Source organism: Anabrus simplex, chromosome 4 (assembly GCF_040414725.1).
Source record: "Anabrus simplex isolate iqAnaSimp1 chromosome 4, ASM4041472v1, whole genome shotgun sequence".
Lineage (NCBI taxonomy): Eukaryota > Metazoa > Arthropoda > Insecta > Orthoptera > Tettigoniidae > Anabrus > Anabrus simplex.
The window spans coordinates 362,893,960-362,912,664 of NC_090268.1; the positions used below are offsets into that span (position 1 = coordinate 362,893,960).

Consider the following 18,705-nt stretch of genomic DNA (forward strand, 5'->3'; position numbering starts at 1 on the left):
TTATCGTAGTAGATTGGTCAAGTCGCTCGCTCCGTAATAGAAGGTACGCAGGTTTTCATCGTATTTCTAATTTACATTTTAAAATGTATTTTCGTTCCCTGCCGTTGTTCTTAACTCTCTTTTATGCGCTTCCATATACGTATTTACACACACATCTTCTTTACGGACTTATTGCCTTTGAGCATTCTATCTGCAGGCTTCTGTGAATTGATTAAGTATCTCCGCGATGCTCTATTTGCAACTAGTTCTGTGACCTCGTGTAGTTCCAGATGCTTCCATTTATTGATAAAGCATTTCATTTTAATTTTTAACTTTATGAAGATAAAGTTGGAAGGTACTGTAAATGTAAATAACTAATCGGGATAAATATCCATTCATAGGAAGAGGAATTCGGGAATGGAATAGTATCCAATTTCTTCGAAATAATTTACAAGATTATGTAAACATGTAATAGGGAATCTGCTACCTGGGCGACAGTCCTCTGTGCTATTAATCATAACTTCACATAGCATACATACAAAACAATTTTCCTATTAGACATAATATTGTGATAAGAACGTATGAAAAGAGGCATACAGATTAACACAACGCTAATAATGGATATAAAAAAAGATTCGCATAATGGAGACTCGAGCCTGCACACTGCGTATTACGCAGCGAGCGTGTTAACCATTACGCTAGGAAAACACTTGTATTAGGTAGGATACATACAGTAATATATATATCGTGTCCGAAAACTAAAAAGTAGAAAATTATAGCCCATTTGAAATGATTTCCAAATAGATTTTGATTTTATATCCTTTTAGAGTTTCTTTACGAAAGCTTGACGTATAAAATGTGTTCCCTGCGCTACCGATGCGAGAGGCTGGTGTGACCGTTGCAACTAAAAGGAAGCATTAATGTTCAAAATCCTGCAATACAATATCGATCACTGTTACAGTATACTGCTTTTTTCAGTATACTAAGCTAATTTGAGTTGCATATCACCAGAAATACAGCTAATATTGTTCAGCTCTCAGAACTTGCCCGGCAGGTAAAGTCTTATCGGGCCCTCGAAGTGGCCGATAAATTACGCGCCGGGTAACGACGATTTATGCTGCCGATAGCGCTACCTGGGAGTGGTCGGACGGAAACATCCTTTTACGCGGAGGGCAAATTACGCGCTACTTTACCAGTAGGTGGTAGAACTGGCCCTAGGTCAAATACCATCTACTGCAAATTTAAAATTTACCATAAGAATCTTTGCTATTGGTAGAATAAATTCTGGTGAGGCATATTTCAGTCCCATACACTGAAACTAAGCTTTCTTCAACTTATCCACGCATTCTACCATCACCTGAGCCACACGGACTGAAGAGGACATTTAATAATAATTTTGTTGGTTTTACATCTCACTAACAAATTTATAGATTTTGGAGATGGCATAATGCTGGAGCCACCCGGACTCATGTTTGGTTTTGTTGTGTTTAAGGCCAGATACCCTTCCTGACACCATCAAATGATCTTTTTTTCAGGTGAAAATTCCACCTTACAAATCCAGCAAGACATGATACTGAGCAAAATCATTATCATGAACAAACAGTTGAGGGAATCCATAGGATCATGCGCACATCCGGAAATCTACAGGTGCGCCACTGCGTGGCTTGATTCGTAATTAAATGGAGGAGAGTGTTTTTAAGCAGTAGCCATGTGCAAGGTTTTCTGCCTATAACAAGCAGGAATTTGACAGAGTGCAATTTCAAAAGGTGAAAATCTCTATATTCGTGGTCATGTAAACCATGTGACAAGTGTCCTTTAATAATTGCACAAGTGATACAGGAAACCTCTGTTCCTTTATCACTTGAGTTTAAGTTCTTTAAATTTCTAAGTGTATCATATTTGCTTCTTTCCCTGTTAAATGTTTGCCCTAAGCTGAGTATTATGTTATTTTTCTTAGATTGATAGTTAACAAAATGATTTAAGGAGCATATGCCCTAGTCCAGAGGGACTTTAAGCAGCTGCAGTTCTACACTAAATAGCAATCAATCACTACTGATCTGCATTTAGGGCAGTTGCCGAGGTGGTAGATTCCCTATCTGTTGTTTTCCTTGCCTTTTCTAATGATTTCAAAGAAATTGGAAATATTGAACATCTGTTGGGAAGTTATTCCAATTCCTAACTCTCCTTCCAATAAACAAATATTAGCCCCAATTTGTCCTCTTGAATTCCAACTTTAACTTCACATTGTGATCTTTCCTACTTTTAAGGACAACACCCAAATTTATTTGTCTACTAATGTCATTCCACGCCATCTCTTCACTGACAGCTCAGAACATACCACTTAGTCGAGCAGCTTCTCTCCTTTCTCCCAAGTCTTCCCAGCCCAAACTTTGCAACATTTTTGTAACACTACTCTTTTGTCAGAAATCATCCGGAACAAATCAAGCTGCTTTTCTTTGGATTTTTTTTTTCCAATTCTAACAGCTACACAATAAAAAAACACTTCCTGAAATACAGATACACCACAAGAATAGGGACGACCCAAGTTCCACAAGGGCTACAAAGGAAAGATATTCTAAAGAGAAAAAATAACTTTAGTTTAAAAGTTAGAACCTCAAAATAGAACTGAAGTGGAGCGTGAATGGAAAACTGTAATTATTTGATAGGATCTGTAGAGAATTCACTATTATGAGCATAGCCCAGAAGCTAATGCACCACTTTTTCTTTTCAACAAGTATTTATTGAACACAATGAAACTTATACACAAGAAAGAATTATGTTTCTTCTACACTCCCTATTTTTCCACGTAATCTCCTTCGTGTTATATGGCCTTCCTCCAGCGAGACACAAGGGCGTGTATGCCCTGTCGGTACCACTCCTTGTTCTGTTCATGAAGCCGCTTCAACACTGTACAAATCACCTCTTCGTCATCATGACCTTACCAGCAGAAGCAGTTGCTTTGAATTTTTTCTTCCGTGAAGAGTCAGGATGCCGCCCCATGGTGCAGGGGTAGCGTGCCTGCCTCTTACCGAAAGGCCCTGGGTTCGATTCCCGGGCAGGTGAGGGATTTTTACCTATATCTGAGGGCTGGTTCGAGGTCCACTCAGCCTACGTGATTAGAATTGAGGAGCTATCTGATGGTGAGATGTCAGCCCTGATCTAGAAAGCCAAGAATAACAGCCAAAAGGATTTGTCGTACTGACCACACAACACCTCGTAATCTGTAGTCTTTTGGGCTGAGCAGCGGTCGCTTGGTAGGCCAAGGCCCTTCAGGGCTGTAGTGCCATGGGGTTAGACAGTCAGGATGAGACCATTCCATCAATTGCAGGTTTGTTTCGGACGCAAAATGGTGAACCCAGGTTTCATCACCTGTCACAATCCGGGACAAGAAGGCTCTCCCCTCAGCTTCAAAACATTGCAGCAACTCAGAATTAATGTTCTTTCTAAGATTTTTGTGTTCCTCCGTAAGACGGCACAGAACCCATCGTGTTCACTTTTTTGTATAATCAAGATCACTGATGATTACACCCACACTTCCTTTGCTGATTGACAGCTCCTGAGCCAACTGCCAAGTCGTTCTACGTCGGTCCTCACGAATGAATACATCACCACGCTGCATCTTGTCAGATGACAGCCGTCGCTGACCTCCCTGACTGCTGCATATCTTGGAACTCTGCTGAACCCGTTTCAGATGGCTTCAACTTGTGTGCTCAGTGACTAAACCATACTTCTGTCCACTGCTGATGCTCCATAAACTGCACATAAACGTTTGTGAATGTTTCCAGCCATTTCTTTCTCCGCAGCGAGAAATTCAATGATGATACGCTGCTTGTAACATACATCACTTACAGACACCATGTTGAATCATTGCTGCAAGTACACTATCTGTCGAAAGAAAAGGAAACTTGGCACGTGCACTCCAAAAACTTCAAAGAATTCATATCTAAAGTTTTGCATTTGTTCCATTGTTGGGGGCTGAGAAAAAAATTGTGGTGCATTATTTTCTGGGCCACCCTCGTATTAGCAGAATGTGCAATTGTAACAATAGAAACAAAGGAATTTCTTGAAAGACAACATTCAGATTGTGTGACTGTGAAAATAGTTTCCAAACCTTCAGGTGAGGGGAAACAGTCAAATTTTGAAAATAACATGTGTATTATTGATAATTGGGCACTAGAAATGTCTGCAACTACCTGCAGACAAGCGGAATGTTCAGAATGTCTTCACGAAAGACAAACTCGTATTTTCACGAGCAGCAGGGCAGATAGAATTAAAGCGAGAAGAGAAAATTTTGATAGCATGGCTATTTTCTTGTTCCTTTGCTGATGCAAATGTTTCACTGCTCCTTGGGCTTCACTCAGCTTTATCCCCTATGATGTGGTTCTTGCTTTTATATCCATATCTTACAAATAATACCTGCTAACATAGCTTAACTCAAGTTAAGGTTAGAGTTAAGCCCTCGGGCAAATGCTTGGGCTGTACCTTAATTAAGGCCACACACGCTTCCTTCCCACTCGTAGGCCATTTCTATCCCATCGTCGTACCTATCTGTGTCGGTGCGACTTTAAGCGAACTGTAATAAAAATAAATTTAAAAAGTTAAGCCCTCCTTTCACCTGGGTTAAATTATTTATTATTGTTATTAAAGAAGAAATGATCACCCTAATAGTTATTAGTATAGATAGATCTTCCTACACTGTGTCAATGTCATTAATTTTTTTGCAGCACACTGTTAGGTGGTACTGGTCACATCTTTGGTTGTACAACTTGCACACGGCTATCGCCAGGACTATGATACGATTTGTCCATACACATATATTGTAGTGGAAGCCATGAATGGCAAACTGTGTTGCTTCTTAGTTCTTGATTTTCCTTCGTACAGTTCCTTTCCATCATGGCACTCAGAAATAGGGGTAATAACATTAACAAGGTTGTAAAGAATGGTTACAGATCTCTTCACATGGTTATGAGGGTATTTAAGGCAAAACTATAGAGCCCGCCCCGCGATGTTAGTAAAACGTGACTCCAGTCACATGAAGTGACTGTCCTTTGTTTAATACTTAGGTTTCCACTAGTAGTGCTGAGGTAAGTAGAATAGCACTGGTACCAACTGTTGGTTGTTGGTCTGATATGGCTATTTCTTTTTCTTGCCGTGCAGACAGTATGTGCCGCAGTGATAGAAAAGAACCTCTCGAAGGGAGTATGGCCCCAAACGGGCCACTGTTCTTGTAACAGAGATTGGCCTGGATGTGCAAAGATAGGTTACAACTACTAAATTACCTTTTTTCTTGCCATTCAGACAGTATGCGCCATAGCCATAAATAAAGCTTTTCGAAGGGAGTGTGGCCACTGTTCTCATAACAAAGATTGGCCTGGATGTGCAAAAGTACCCCCTATTAATACTAAAAAGATGGAAAAAATTGAAGCGATCCGACACTTCAAAAAGTGAAGGTACTGACCAAAGACAGAAAACGACCATGAAGGTCATGAAAATTAAGGACTCCCTACGATTCGCAAACCTAATACCATCGGGGTCAGAAAAGAACAAGAGTTGACCAAGTGAGGTCGGATAGGGTAGATGAAAGTGAGGAGCCTGGCACAAGTGGAAGTAATGCCAGGACTCAGCTAAGGGTCCCATGGTCGCTGGTAAAACTTCCGTACCCAGCAGGCGAAAGCTAGGTTAGAAATTCGCCACAGAGCAGCCCGGACGACGTCACGTAACACTCGGCAGGCTTGCCAATGTCTGCAATTTTAGTGAAACAACCACTGGGTTGAATTGGTTAAAGGTCTGGGGAGCGACAAGACCATTGGACTGGATCGGTTATGTCCGAGGAGTGACAAAACCATTGCTTTGGACAAGTTATGTCCGACTACTGACAAAATCATTGGGCAACTTTTAAATTGGTGGTTCTCTTACTTCTAATGAATGTGACAGCCCTGTACTTGCACATGATGCAAGCTCTATCAAAGATAATACAAAACTAGACCAGTGAAGAGGAACACAGCACATGGTCGCATTCAGCTGATTTACACAGTCTCCGTTTTAATTTACTGCTATAAGAAAGAATACTTTGAGGGACGAGTTGGTGGGTTCCAGGGAAGAAAAAAAGGAAGGAGCTCTCCTTTCTACTAGATATGGAAGCACCACCTGGTCGCCAAGCCACGTTCCCAAGTTGAGAACCCCTGGCGTCCCTTTAAGTCACCTCTTACAACAAGCAGGCGATACCATCCCCGCCCACAGAGGGGCTGGTTGAGGTCTACTCAGCCTACATGATCACAATTAAGGAGCTATCTAACTGTGAGATAGTAGCCCTAATCTAAAAAGCCAAGAATAGCAGGGATGATTCGTGCCGGCCACATAACACATCATAATTTGGAGGCCTCTTGGCTCAGCAGCGGTCGCTTGGTAGTCAAAGGCCCTTCGGGGCTAGAGCATCATGACATTTTGTTTTATGTCTAATATCATTCACACAAAGGCTACAGAGATTAGAGTGAAAACAGATATGCACAGGGCTCATTAAGGGCAGATAAAAATGAGAAGGAATGATACAAGTGAAAAAATTACAATCGCGCAAAGCAGGACGATAAGGCCTATCAGTGTGACAAGGCAGGACTGGAGTTAACACAATTCCTTTCATACAACCGCCAATCGATGCATCATTGACAAGGTCATTAACATTTCAGCAAGCAAAATGCTAATAAGAAACAACGAAGGTATTAGTTCACTAAGCCTAACCTTTTACTGTCGTAAATTTCCATGAGCACAGGCTAAATAGCCAAATAGAAATTCACTTCGAATGAATTAAACATGAATAACTTATTCACCATTGCTTTTCAGCCCTTCTTGGAAGACCGAATTGTCATTAACCAGGGATCTTCTCTCAGACACCAAAACGAGCCTATAGTTAGCCGACACTTTAGCCGACTCCACTGGATTATAAAAATGGCATAATGCCATTGTCTTTAACTTGTCCACAGTGAAATCTGGTGCTGCATCCACATTCCAAACACCTCCCTCTGAACTTATGACACTGAGCTTCACATTTTCACTACTAAAAATATTGCTGTCAGAAACGAACATGTCTGCTAATGAACGGCTATTCGTTTTTGTCTCACTTTCACAACGTCTATTTAAAATGTTTATTAACTTCTGACGGCCGCCAAATAATTTTTCTCTCATCCAAGGGAGCATGAAAACTCAGAATAACAATTTGAACCTTTCTCGCCATCTGCCATTGATAGAACAGATAAAGATGAACAGATGAGTGTTGAAAAACTATCGATAACAGACTAGTTTTTCGATATTATCAGTCGTTGATGGTATCGATGTTGAATGCACTCTAAGCGCGATTTCTGGAATTTTCAATTTTCTGGTCAAACGTCAAACTGTCAAATATGGACAAAAATATAATTTATTCTTAATGAGGAGTTAGTGGCAGATGGTGACGACAGCCATGTAATGATGGACTTTACAGGAAACATACTTTTAAAGTTATGTGAAGCCGGGAAAGAAGATAAAGTTTCATTCTTATTAGAACAAGGTTAGTCTTCACTAAGTATCCTTAAAGATTTTACCAGAATATATGAAAAACCCAAAGTAGGCTACTCTGAAAGTTTCATGTCTTAAGGCAGGTAATAAATCATTAGTTCGGCCCGTAGACCGCTATTCACACAGACGCGTAGCAATATAAATTCGCTTCCAGTTGAATTGCATACCAGTAACTTACCGAAATTTAGGTACCGTAGGTTTAGAAAAATGCGTTTATTTTTTGATCGCATTTATTTTTAATTTTAACCTACTGCCTTTTCAGTTGAGCTTTACTATTTCCGGGTTGGTAGATATGTAAAAAAAAAAAAAAAAAATGCGTCGGTTTTATAGGATAAAACGAAAAAGTCGTCAGATCATTGGTGCATAACTCGTCTTGAAACTGTAGCAAGGAAATTGCTTCAATTTGCACACATTAACTATTTTTCTGATATATATTTTCCAAGGTGATTATTATTATTGTTATTATTATTTGAGAAAGGGGCTCTGCAGTCAAAGTTACAAAATTTTTACAGTCACTGCAATAAATAAATGGTTCATGGTGTGGGTTACTGTAGTCACGTCCTAGTTTGTGAACCATGGGCAGTGGCTGAGTGACCTAGTAAGTGGTCCTGAGAGTCGGGATACCAGTTGCTATGGAATGGGAGTGGGCATCTCGGACAATATTCTGAGTCGTGGCCCTCCTTGTGCTCAGGCGGTTAGGACTGTACAATCCACCAGTGGTCCAGAACCCATTAGAGGAGAGATCCTCACCTGGACTATGTGTATAGTACGCGAATCTTTTCTTGAACCCTGAGCTCCACAGTGCTGAATGGGAACTAGGGCTCAAGAAAAGTTTCGCGTACTTTAAGTAGGGTAGTATCCTGCTTCATGAATTTACGAAGCTCAGAACATTCTAAGCAAGCCTCGGACCTATGGGAGTAACGGAGTCGCACTCCCATTTGATAGGCGAGGGACTCCTTGGAAAGAACTTGGTGAACAAAATGGAATTTGATGGGGAGCTATCAGTATTAATGGGGCTTATGGAAGAAAGAAAGTAGAACTGGCTGAGTCAGCAAAGAGGATGTATCTGGATGTGCTAGGAGTAAGTGATATTTGGGTAAGGGGAGATAACAAAGAAGAGGTAGGAGATTATAAAGTGTACTTGACGGGTGTTAGAAAGGGAAAGGCAGAATATGGGGTAGGGCTGTTTATCAGGAATACCATTGCACACAACATAGTTTCTGTTAGGCACGTAAATGAGCGAATGATGTGGGTAGATTTGACAGTTGGAGGAATTAGGACAGGAATTGTCTCAGTGTATTCACCATGTGAGGGTGCAGATGAGGATGAAGTTGACAAGCTTTATGAAGCATTGAGTGACATCATGGTCAGGGTCAACAGCAAGGATAGAATGGTGCTAATGGACGATTTCAATGCGAGAGTTGGAAATAGAACTGAACGATATGAAAGGGTGATTGGTAAATGTGGGGAAGATATGGAAGCTAATGGGCATGGGAAGCATTTGCTGGACTTCTGTGGTAGTATAAATTTGGCAGTTACCGGGCGAGTTGGCCGTGCACGTAGAGACGCGTGGCTGTGAGCTTGCATCCGGGAGATAGTAGGTTCGAATCCCACTATCGGCAGCCCTGAAGATGGTTTTCCGTGGTTTCCCATTTTCACACAGGCACCTTAATTAAGGCCACGGCCGCTTCCTTCCAACTCCTAGGCCTTTCCTATCCCATCGTCGCCATAAGACCTATCTGTGTCGGTGCGACGTAAAGCCCCTAGCAAAAAAAAAAGTTTGGCAGTTACGAATACATTCTTCAAGCATAAGGCTATTCACCGCTACACATGGGATGCTAGGGGTACCAGATCCATAATAGACTATATCTTAACTGACTTCGAATTTGGGAAATCTGTTAGGAATGTACGAGTTATCCGGGGATTTTTCAATGATACAGACCATTATCTGATCTGCAGTGAACTAAGTATCTCTAGGCCTAGGGTAGAGAAAGTGAAATCTGTCTGCAAACGAATAAGGGTAGAAAATCTCCAGGACGAGGAAATTAGACAGAAGTACATGGATATGATTAGTAAGAAGTTTCGAGCAGTAGACAGTAAGCACGTTCAGTATTTAGAAAGAGAATGGATGGCATACAGGGATACTGTAGTAGAAACAGCAAGGGAATGCCTAGGAACAACTGTGTGTAAAGATGGGAAAAGGCAAACATCTTGGTAGAATGATGACGTGAGAACAGCTTGTAAACGTAAAAAGAAGACTTATCAGAAATGATTCCAAACAAGGGCCAAGGCAGACAGGGATTTGTATGTAGATGAAAGAAACAGAGCAAAACAAACAGTTGTTGAATCCAAAAAGAAGTTGTGGGAAGATTTTGGAAATAACTTGGAAAGGCCAGGTCAAGCAGCAGGGAAACCTTTCTGGGCAGTAATAAAGAAACTCAGGAAGGGAGGGGGAAAAAGGAAATGAGCAGTGTTTTGAGTAATTCAGGTGAACTCATAACAGATCCCAGGGAATCATTGGAGTGGTGGAGGGAATATTTTGAACATTTTCTCAACATAAAAAGAAATCTTCCTGGTGGTGTTGCGAACAGCCAAGCTCATGGGGAGGAGGAAAATGATGTTGGTGAAATTATGCTTGAGGAAGTGGAAAGGATGGTAAATAATCTCCATTGTCATAAAGCAGCAGGAATAGATGAAATTAGACCTGAAATGGTGAAGTATAGTGGGAAGGCAGGGATGCAATGGCTTCATAGAGTAGTAAAATTAGCTTGGAGTGTTCGTAAGGTACTTTCAGATTGGACAAAAGCAGTAATTGCACCTATTTATAAACAAGGGAACAGGAAGGATTGCAACAACTATCGAGGTATCTCTTTGATTAGTATACCAGGCAAAGTATTCACTGGCATCTTGGAAGGGACGGTGCGATCAGTAGTTGAGAGGGAAGTTGGATGAAAACCAGTGTGGTTTCAGACCACCGAGGGTCTGTCAGGATCAGATTTTCAGTACGCGCCAGGTATTTGAGAAATGCTACGAGAGGAATAGACAGTTGTGTTTATGTTTCATACATCTAGAGAAAGCATATGACAGGGTACCGAGGGAAAAGATGTTCGCCATACTGGGGGATTATGGAATTAAAGGTAGATTATTAAAATCAATCAAAGGCATTTATGTTGACAACTGGGCTTCAGTGAGAATTGATGGTAGAATGAGTTCTTGGTTCAGGGTATTTACAGGGGTTAGACAAGGCTGCAATCTTTCACCTTTGCTGTTCGTAGTTCACATGGATCATCTGCTGAATGGTATAAAATGGCAGGGAGGGATTCAGTTAGGTGGAAATGTAGTAAGCAGTCTGGCCTATGCTGAAGACTTGGTCTTAATGGCAGATTGTGCCGAAAGCCTGCAGTCTAATATCTTACAACTTGAAAATAGGTGCAATGAGTATGGTATGAAAGTTAGCCTTTCAAAGACTAAATTGATGTCAGTAGGTAAGAAATTCAACAGAATTGAATGTCAGATTGGCGATACAAAGATATAACAAGTCGATAATTTCAAGTATTTAGGTTGTGTTCTCCCAGGATGGTAATATAGTAAGTGAGATTGAATCAAGGTGTCGTAAAGCTAATGCAGTGAGCTCGCAGTTGTGATCAACAGTATTCTGTAAGAAGGAAGTCAGCTCCCAAACGACACTATCTTTACGCCGGTCTGTTTTCAGACCCACTTTGCTTTATGGAAGCGAAAGTAACAAACATGAAAGTAGTAGAATGATTGCTGGTACAAACAGGTGGGAACAATGATATGAAGGTACTTGGAATGAGGAGATAAAGGCTAATTTAGGAATGAACTCGATGGATGAAGCTGTACGCATAAACCGGCTTCGGTGGTGGGGTCATGTGTGGTGAATGGAGGAGGATAGGTTACCTAGGAAAATAGTGGACTCTGTTATGGAGGGTAAGAGAAGTAGAGGGAGACCAAGACAACGATGGTTAGACTCAGTTTTCAATGATTTAAAGATAAGAGGTATAGAACTAAATGAGACCTCAGCACTAGTCGCAAATAGAGGATTGCGGCGACGTTTAGTAAGTTCATAGAGGCTTGCAGACTGAATGCTGAAAGGCATATCAGTCTATAATGATGATGTATGTATGTATGTATGTATGTATGTATGTATGTATGTATGTATGTATGTACAATAAATTTTAAAAAAAATTGCATTACTATTGGTAGCTAGACTGTACAATAGTGAAATTTGAATACGTTCTGTGCAGTGGCGAGTACCATCAATTGCCACAGGGTTAGCGCTTGATTTGAGAAAGTGTACACTGATACTGTTCCACACCAGACTCTCATTCAGCAGATGCTGTTGCAAACTGCCATATCTTCAGAGCAGCCTTGTTTTAGCAATGCTTTCTGCACGTCTCTAAATCTATCATCACTGATCTGCGTTTAGGGGTGTCGCCCAGGTGGAAGATTCCCCATCAATTGTTTCCATAGTCTTTTCATAAATTACTTCAAGAACTTTGAAATTTACCAAACATTTCTTTTAATAAATGATTTCAAATATTAATTCCTTTTCCTATAAATGAAATTTGCCCCAGTTTATCCTTTTGAATTCCAACTTTATCTTCATTTTATGATCTTTCCTACCCTTAAAATTTCCACTCACGCTTATTTGTCTGCTAATGTCACTCCACGCCATCTCTCCAATGGCAGCTCTGAACATACCGCTTAATCGAGTGGTTCGTCCCTCCTGAGTCTTTCCAGCCCAAAATTTTGCAATATTTTTTGTAACACTACTCTTTTGTTTGATGTCGCCCAGGATAAATTGTGCTGCTTTCCTTTGGATCTTTTCCAGTTCTCATATCAAGTAATCCTGGTGTGGGTTTATACACCGGAACCATACTCTAATTGGGATCTTACTAGACTCTTACATGCCCTCTTTACATCCTTACTAGAACATCTAAATACCGTCATAACCCTGTAAAGAGATCTGTACAGTGGCGAAGCGTGAACTAAGTAAGGGGATAGACAGAGATTTCTATTATTTCAACTGTTTTAATCATATTATTATATGGAATTTTGTTTTTGACGCATACATCTGTATTCAGTATTACATTAATGACTCTGAAAATAAGACAAACCCTATAACAACCTATAACTCTACGTGCACTTGCTTTTTTAAATATAGACGAAATAGGCCGTGGGAGTTGTCAAATAACAACATGCTTTTAGAATAAAAAAAAATAAGGACTCCAGGATCCATCTTTCTTGGGAACTAAGTGGAGGGGACTTGCCCAGGTGCTCTTTGACAGCTGCCAGATTTTCATATTGATCATTTGTTGGAACTCTGCTTTAGCTGATTTGAGTTTATCTGGTAGTAGTCGTCATGCCTTTGCTGCTACAGGATGTCCTTATGTGACAATGGTATGAAAAACAGAGTTATCTGGGATGTCGAAATATACGTTTTCATGGAGCAAGTTGGAAAATTTCTTTAGAATGTCAGCATGTTTTTGATTTGGTGGGATTACATAAACATTTCCTATGCCCGAGACTTTAATCAATGTGCCAGGTGTCTCTGCTGACGTTAATGGGTCAATGATTCGCCTGTTCTTTAGATCTACTATAAGGTTAGACTGGTGAATGAAGTCGGCTCCAATAATCGGTGATTGCACATCTGCAGTTACGAAATTCCATGTGAAATTGCATTGTAAGCCCAAACTGAGTACTAGTAGACACTCTCCGTAAATATTAATACCAGTACCATTTGCTGCATTAAGTTTACGGTCTGTTTTTTTTTTTTATATTTATATATTTTCGTGACTGAAGCATTTGCAGGCTTGTTCTTTAAGCTATTCACAGAGTTTCATCGGCATTTAAAAGCACAGTGCTGGACATTGCGTATGTTGTGCTGATCTTCAGGAGCTAGCATCTTACTTTATTTAAGCGACTTTTCTTCGACTTGTACACAGTTTTGGGACTTCAAAATTATTAAATCGTGTTGTGACTTCGTGCCTGGCAATGTTTGCAAGCTTGTTTAATGAACTGTTCACCTCTTCTCGTAAACAATTTAAGGCACAGAGCCGGACATTGCATGTGTTGTGCTACTCCTTGCTACACGCCTTGCTACACATAAGTGACTGATCTTCAACTTCTTCTGGATTTTATGGTTTAAAATCGTGCAGTGCTAACCCCTATAGTCTTATATTGCTTCTTGAACTGCTTTTGTGTAAGGATTATCCTTTAATTCTTTGTTTTCCTATGCATTGCTTTTGTATTTTTAATCAGCTGATGATAACCCAGATTGGTGGTCGAAACCGTACCGCTTTTAACCAAATAGGAATGTAACACTACATTTCTTATTTACTTGTATTGAATAGGTTGAACCACTTAATTTCTTATTTCAATTTAACTGCTTTTTAGAATGTCACTATCCGAAGGCAGAATCACAGAAATGTCAGCTCCGATATCGACTAGGTAACGGCTTCCGCTACTTCTGTCTGTGAGGAATAGGCGGCCTGAAAAATGACTCCGATCACCTGCCGCCGCTAGTGTGGAGCGTTTTAGTTTGACTGCTTGTTGGAATTCTGAGCGGGAGCTGGTTGATATGAGCATGGGCTCTGACATTTCCTTGCCCTGCTACGATATTTAAAGTGATACCAACATAATGCTCCATTAGGATTAAAACACTGGGCTGACCTGGACCTGTCTCGTGATATTCTTGGTGTGGAATGAGATGAACGGGAGCTACTTCTTGAAGAACGTGACAACGTTTTCAATTCATTGATTGTCAGTGTTAATTCAGCGATCTGCATTTCTAGTCTTGAGATATGACCGTTACTGGCATAATTTATTTTATTGACTGCAATGGTGGATGGTGCCTGCACTATTAGAGCACAAACATTTAACCCTGGTTGTGAAATTTCAACTATTTTGTCAGCCATTGTAGCTATGGTGTCCAGATCATCTTTACTCGTAGCTAATATAGAATGTGCAGTAACAGGAAGCCGCTGCATAAAAGTGGTTTTCAAAAAATTGTCCTTGACTTGCACACCGGCTAAAGTTTGCATCTCACGCAAGAGCTGAGTTGGCTTCTTATCACCTAATTCTAATTCTGTTAACAATTTGATCACTTTTCTGTTTGCTGACTCTTCAAATTTCTGAATTAGTCTTGCTTTAAGCTCTGTGAACGGAGTGGTAGATAATGGTCGAGATAAAAAGTCGAAAATTGATTCCCCAATATCCGCTTCTAATGCTGCAACAACATGATTATATTTCATGGTTTCGTTAGTGATATCCAATGTAGTAAACTGTGTTTCAACTTGAAGAAACAATACCTTTATGTTTTTTTCCAGATGGGCGGAATCTTCACTGAAACGCAAGCAATACCCGCTTCGTTCCATACTGTTGGCAGTGGATTTGCTTCGTTGCTGGAATCGGTCATTTTCACACTTTGACTAACCACAAAATGTGTTTCGCGCCATATTTTTAATCGTGTCGGGGTCACCAATGTGGTTATTGATGATGTTTATAGAAAATAAATAACAGGAAAGGGGTGATGTATATGTGTTTAATGAACCCTCCAAGTACCGTGAGAAAGAACGTACAACAACATGAATAATTATCAGAGATAACGTTAGAAGTCTTCAAAACATAAAGTTCAAGATCTTCACTGAAACGCAAGCAATACCCGCTTCGTTCCATACTGTTGGCGGTGGATTTGCTTCGTTGCTGGAATCGGTCATTTTCACACTTTGACTAACCACAAAATGTGTTTCGCGCCATATTTTTAATCGTGTCGGGGTCACCAATGTGGTTATTGATGATGTTTATAGAAAATAAATAACAGGAAAGGGGTGATGTATATGTGTTTAATGAACCCTCCAAGTATCGTGAGAAAGAACATACAACAACATGAATAATTATCAGAGATAACGTTAGAAGTCTTCAAAACATAAAGTTCAAGGAGTTTATATGCATATATTAATACTCAAGTCCGCCACAAAATCATTAATAAAGTAAAAGTAAAATTAGCTACAAATCTTTCTCCAATAAAACCTAATAAACCAAGGTATGCAACGTTTACATATACAGACCCAACTATTCACCAGATTGCTGATCCCCTAAAAAAACATGAGATCAACATCGCCTTCAAAACGCAGAATACTAATCAAAATATATTCTTTAATCACAACACAGTTAATTTAACTAATAACCACTATTCAGGCTCTGGTATTGACAGACTCAAGTGTTCAGAATGCAATTTTTCATACATTGGTCAAACTGGATGTATTTTTCAGACTAGATATTCTGAACATTTTAATGCCCAAAAACGCAAATTTCCGCGGTGAGTATCCACATGAGGGATATGGGTCATCAATTTATTTCCCACAATAGAACTGGGTCTAAAAATCATAAAAAGAATCGAAAAAGGCAGACTAATGAATGAATTTGAAAACTTATACATATTCGTGGATCAAAAATTTAATAAAAACCAAAACTTAAATCACGTAATAGGTAAAAAAATGCCCTCTGTATGAACAAATTACAATTCTACTTCAAAAATTGAACTTTGAAGATAGTAATTTTTTTTTTAATGTTTAATACGAAGTCAGTAAATATTCCCACCACGTCGACAGACACACTCCTCCCCTCCAGTTTCTGTCAACCCAAGCTCACCCCCCTCCACTAAGACCTCACGGTTACAACACGAGAAGTAGGAACTTGGTGACCGCCAGTAGTCCTAAAACTCTCAACATGAACAGATAACACCTCAGCAGTCTAAGGGGTAAGCGTCAATACTTTTTTCATTGATTCCACTAGTCAGTTCCAACCTTTTAAATAATAATTCTTAATAAATAAAATTTCTTTAATTACAGACTTTCAACACACTCAGCATTCCGTCCACTCAAAACATCTCTCAAAAGTTTGATTGTTACCTTTCGACCAGCTCGCTTGTATCAGCACGTTCCAACATCACCAAGCTATGCTAATTGCACCTTTATTTTTCTATCAACACTCTACAATGATGGAAGATTGCCCAATTGAGTTAATGCAACTTCAATTATGTTGTTGGTTGTTTAAAATTTAGTTTTTGAACTCTTCTTCAAGGACTACATCAAATGCTAATACTTCAACCATAAACATATACAAGCATCTTCATAAAAGGAAAGAAAAATTCCACCTAATCAATACATTTATTTTCTTGTAAAGTATTACAATCTAGTACCGGTTTCGACCCTTCATAGGTCATCTTCAGCTATATCAGAATCACATTTGCATTTCTATCTTATACCTCTGAAAGACCTTCATGATATATTGTTTCATAATTTTCAGTGAAAACTTATCTTAAAAACTTACAAATTTCTAAGCGTTGTGTTAAAATTAAAAATTAAAATTAAAAAACTTTGTCTATTATATACATGCCCTTGGGCTGACAGAATGCATCCTTGGGTTGATTAAGCATTTATCTTAGGTATTGTTGCTTATTCTGTTGAATCGAATCCCTTTTATACTTATGTACAATCGTGAATAGACTATCAGTAAAATTTGATAAATAAAACTTGCGTGATAATTATAATAAAAATATCATGTTACATCTTTATACCTTATTGCTGGAGTGATATTATTTTAGGCAAAATATAAATGCGGGTTGATCTCTATAAAATATTTTACATAAACACACTACTATATTTTAAAGTCTAGTCATTGTACTTTAAAGTCTAAAATACTTATTGCTTTGGATCTTGCGTTGTTATGTGGTAAAATATTATAACAATTTGTCTTATATAACATCAGATATTGATAACATATAAATATGCCGTGTATAGTTGGCTTTTAAATCTAATGATTAAATGTCATTTCCTTCTTGCATAAAATTACAAGTTTCATATTATGTTGATTATGTATTGTATAAAACATAAATATCTAATAAATTGAATGCTTATCATTTACTAAAAGCACATGAATGTCTAGTAATATAGTCAGTGTGTTTAGTGACACAGAAACATGTTGGCCTTGATTCTTGCGTTATATTTCCATAATTTGCCTATTTTTTATATATGTCGATTGTTGGTCTTTATAGGTTCCATTTGTAAAATAACAGCACTTTCCTATGATTGTGAAATGAATCAATAAGCTTGACACGTGTTAAATTATGGAATATATGTGTGATTCAGTTCTGGCCTAACTTCTGGAGTTTTCTCCCATCAAATGCCGTAAGACTGTGGTGGTTCCTTTCCCTTTTTAAGGCTGGTAAAGTCTGTAAGCCAAAATGAATGAAGTGAGTTAGATTTCAATAGAAGTGTAATGTTGTGTGAATTTGTAAGCCTGAATTAATTTACTTACTGCTGGATGTTTGAAATGCAAGTTTCTTGGCCGTTTGACGAGTAATGTACCTCGTACTGATGGTTCTTGTGTTGTCTGTTGTGAGAGGGGCGGAGGGATAAGTAGGGGAGGTTGTTACGTGTGTATGGGCGGAGTCACTGAGGTTCGCTGTCTGCGCCGTAGCCTGTGTATGACGTCGTCTGTTGACTATTCTGACGTAGTCGTTTTTTAAGATCTTTGCTCAAAGATATGTACATTCAAAAAACAAAAGAATGCTTCAATAATAACACATTCCGCACAATACGTAAAGACCCTACAATTACAGTACAAAGAAATCTAAAAAACTTGCTTAAGAACACACGTTTTTTACTCACCGAAGCAGAAGCAAATAGCTTAATAATAATGAACCCCCAGTTACCGAATGCTAAAGCTCTTCCCAAAATTCACAAAGAAAATACCCCTATGAGAACCATAGTAAATTATAGATCTAGTCCCACATATAATCTCTCTAAATTTATTCAGAAATTTCTAAAAAATCATTATTCCTTTCAGGCTAATAAGAGCATACGAAATTCCATAGATTTTTGCAACAAAACAAAGAACTTTAAGTTAGATAAATATCATTCCATAGCCTCCTATGATGTAACAAATATGTATCCAAATATCCCCACTGACAAAACCTTAAATATAATCAGAACTAATCTCAAAACATATAGTAAATTAAGCATATTAGAAATTGAGGAATTTATGATATTACTCAAATTTGCAGTCAACAACAATTTCTTTAAATTTCACGATACAATTTACCAACAAACAGGTCTACCTATGGGATCACCCGCCTCCGGGATAATAGCAGAT

The 18,705-nt window shown here is 38.9% G+C and overlaps 2 protein-coding genes across 4 annotated transcripts in view; one reads left to right on the plus strand and one right to left on the minus strand.

The window, feature by feature from the left end:
• The window catches only part of Kpc2 (Kip1 ubiquitination-promoting complex subunit 2), a 172,601-nt gene extending 165,382 nt beyond the window's left edge, over positions 1–7,219 (minus strand). The window contains exon 1 of the mRNA XM_067145781.2: positions 6,804–7,219. Within this exon, the coding sequence (XP_067001882.2) occupies positions 6,804–7,170 (367 nt within the window). The 5' untranslated portion in view covers positions 7,171–7,219. The remainder of the gene's footprint in view (positions 1–6,803) is intronic.
• Positions 7,220–7,418: 199 nt separating this feature from the next.
• LOC136872278 (uncharacterized) overlaps positions 7,419–18,705 on the plus strand; it is a 287,188-nt gene continuing 275,901 nt past the window's right edge. For all 3 annotated transcript variants that reach the window (XM_068227513.1, XM_068227514.1, XM_068227515.1), the window contains exon 1: positions 7,419–7,519. In XM_068227513.1, the coding sequence (XP_068083614.1) occupies positions 7,438–7,519 (82 nt within the window). In that variant the 5' untranslated portion in view covers positions 7,419–7,437. The remainder of the gene's footprint in view (positions 7,520–18,705) is intronic.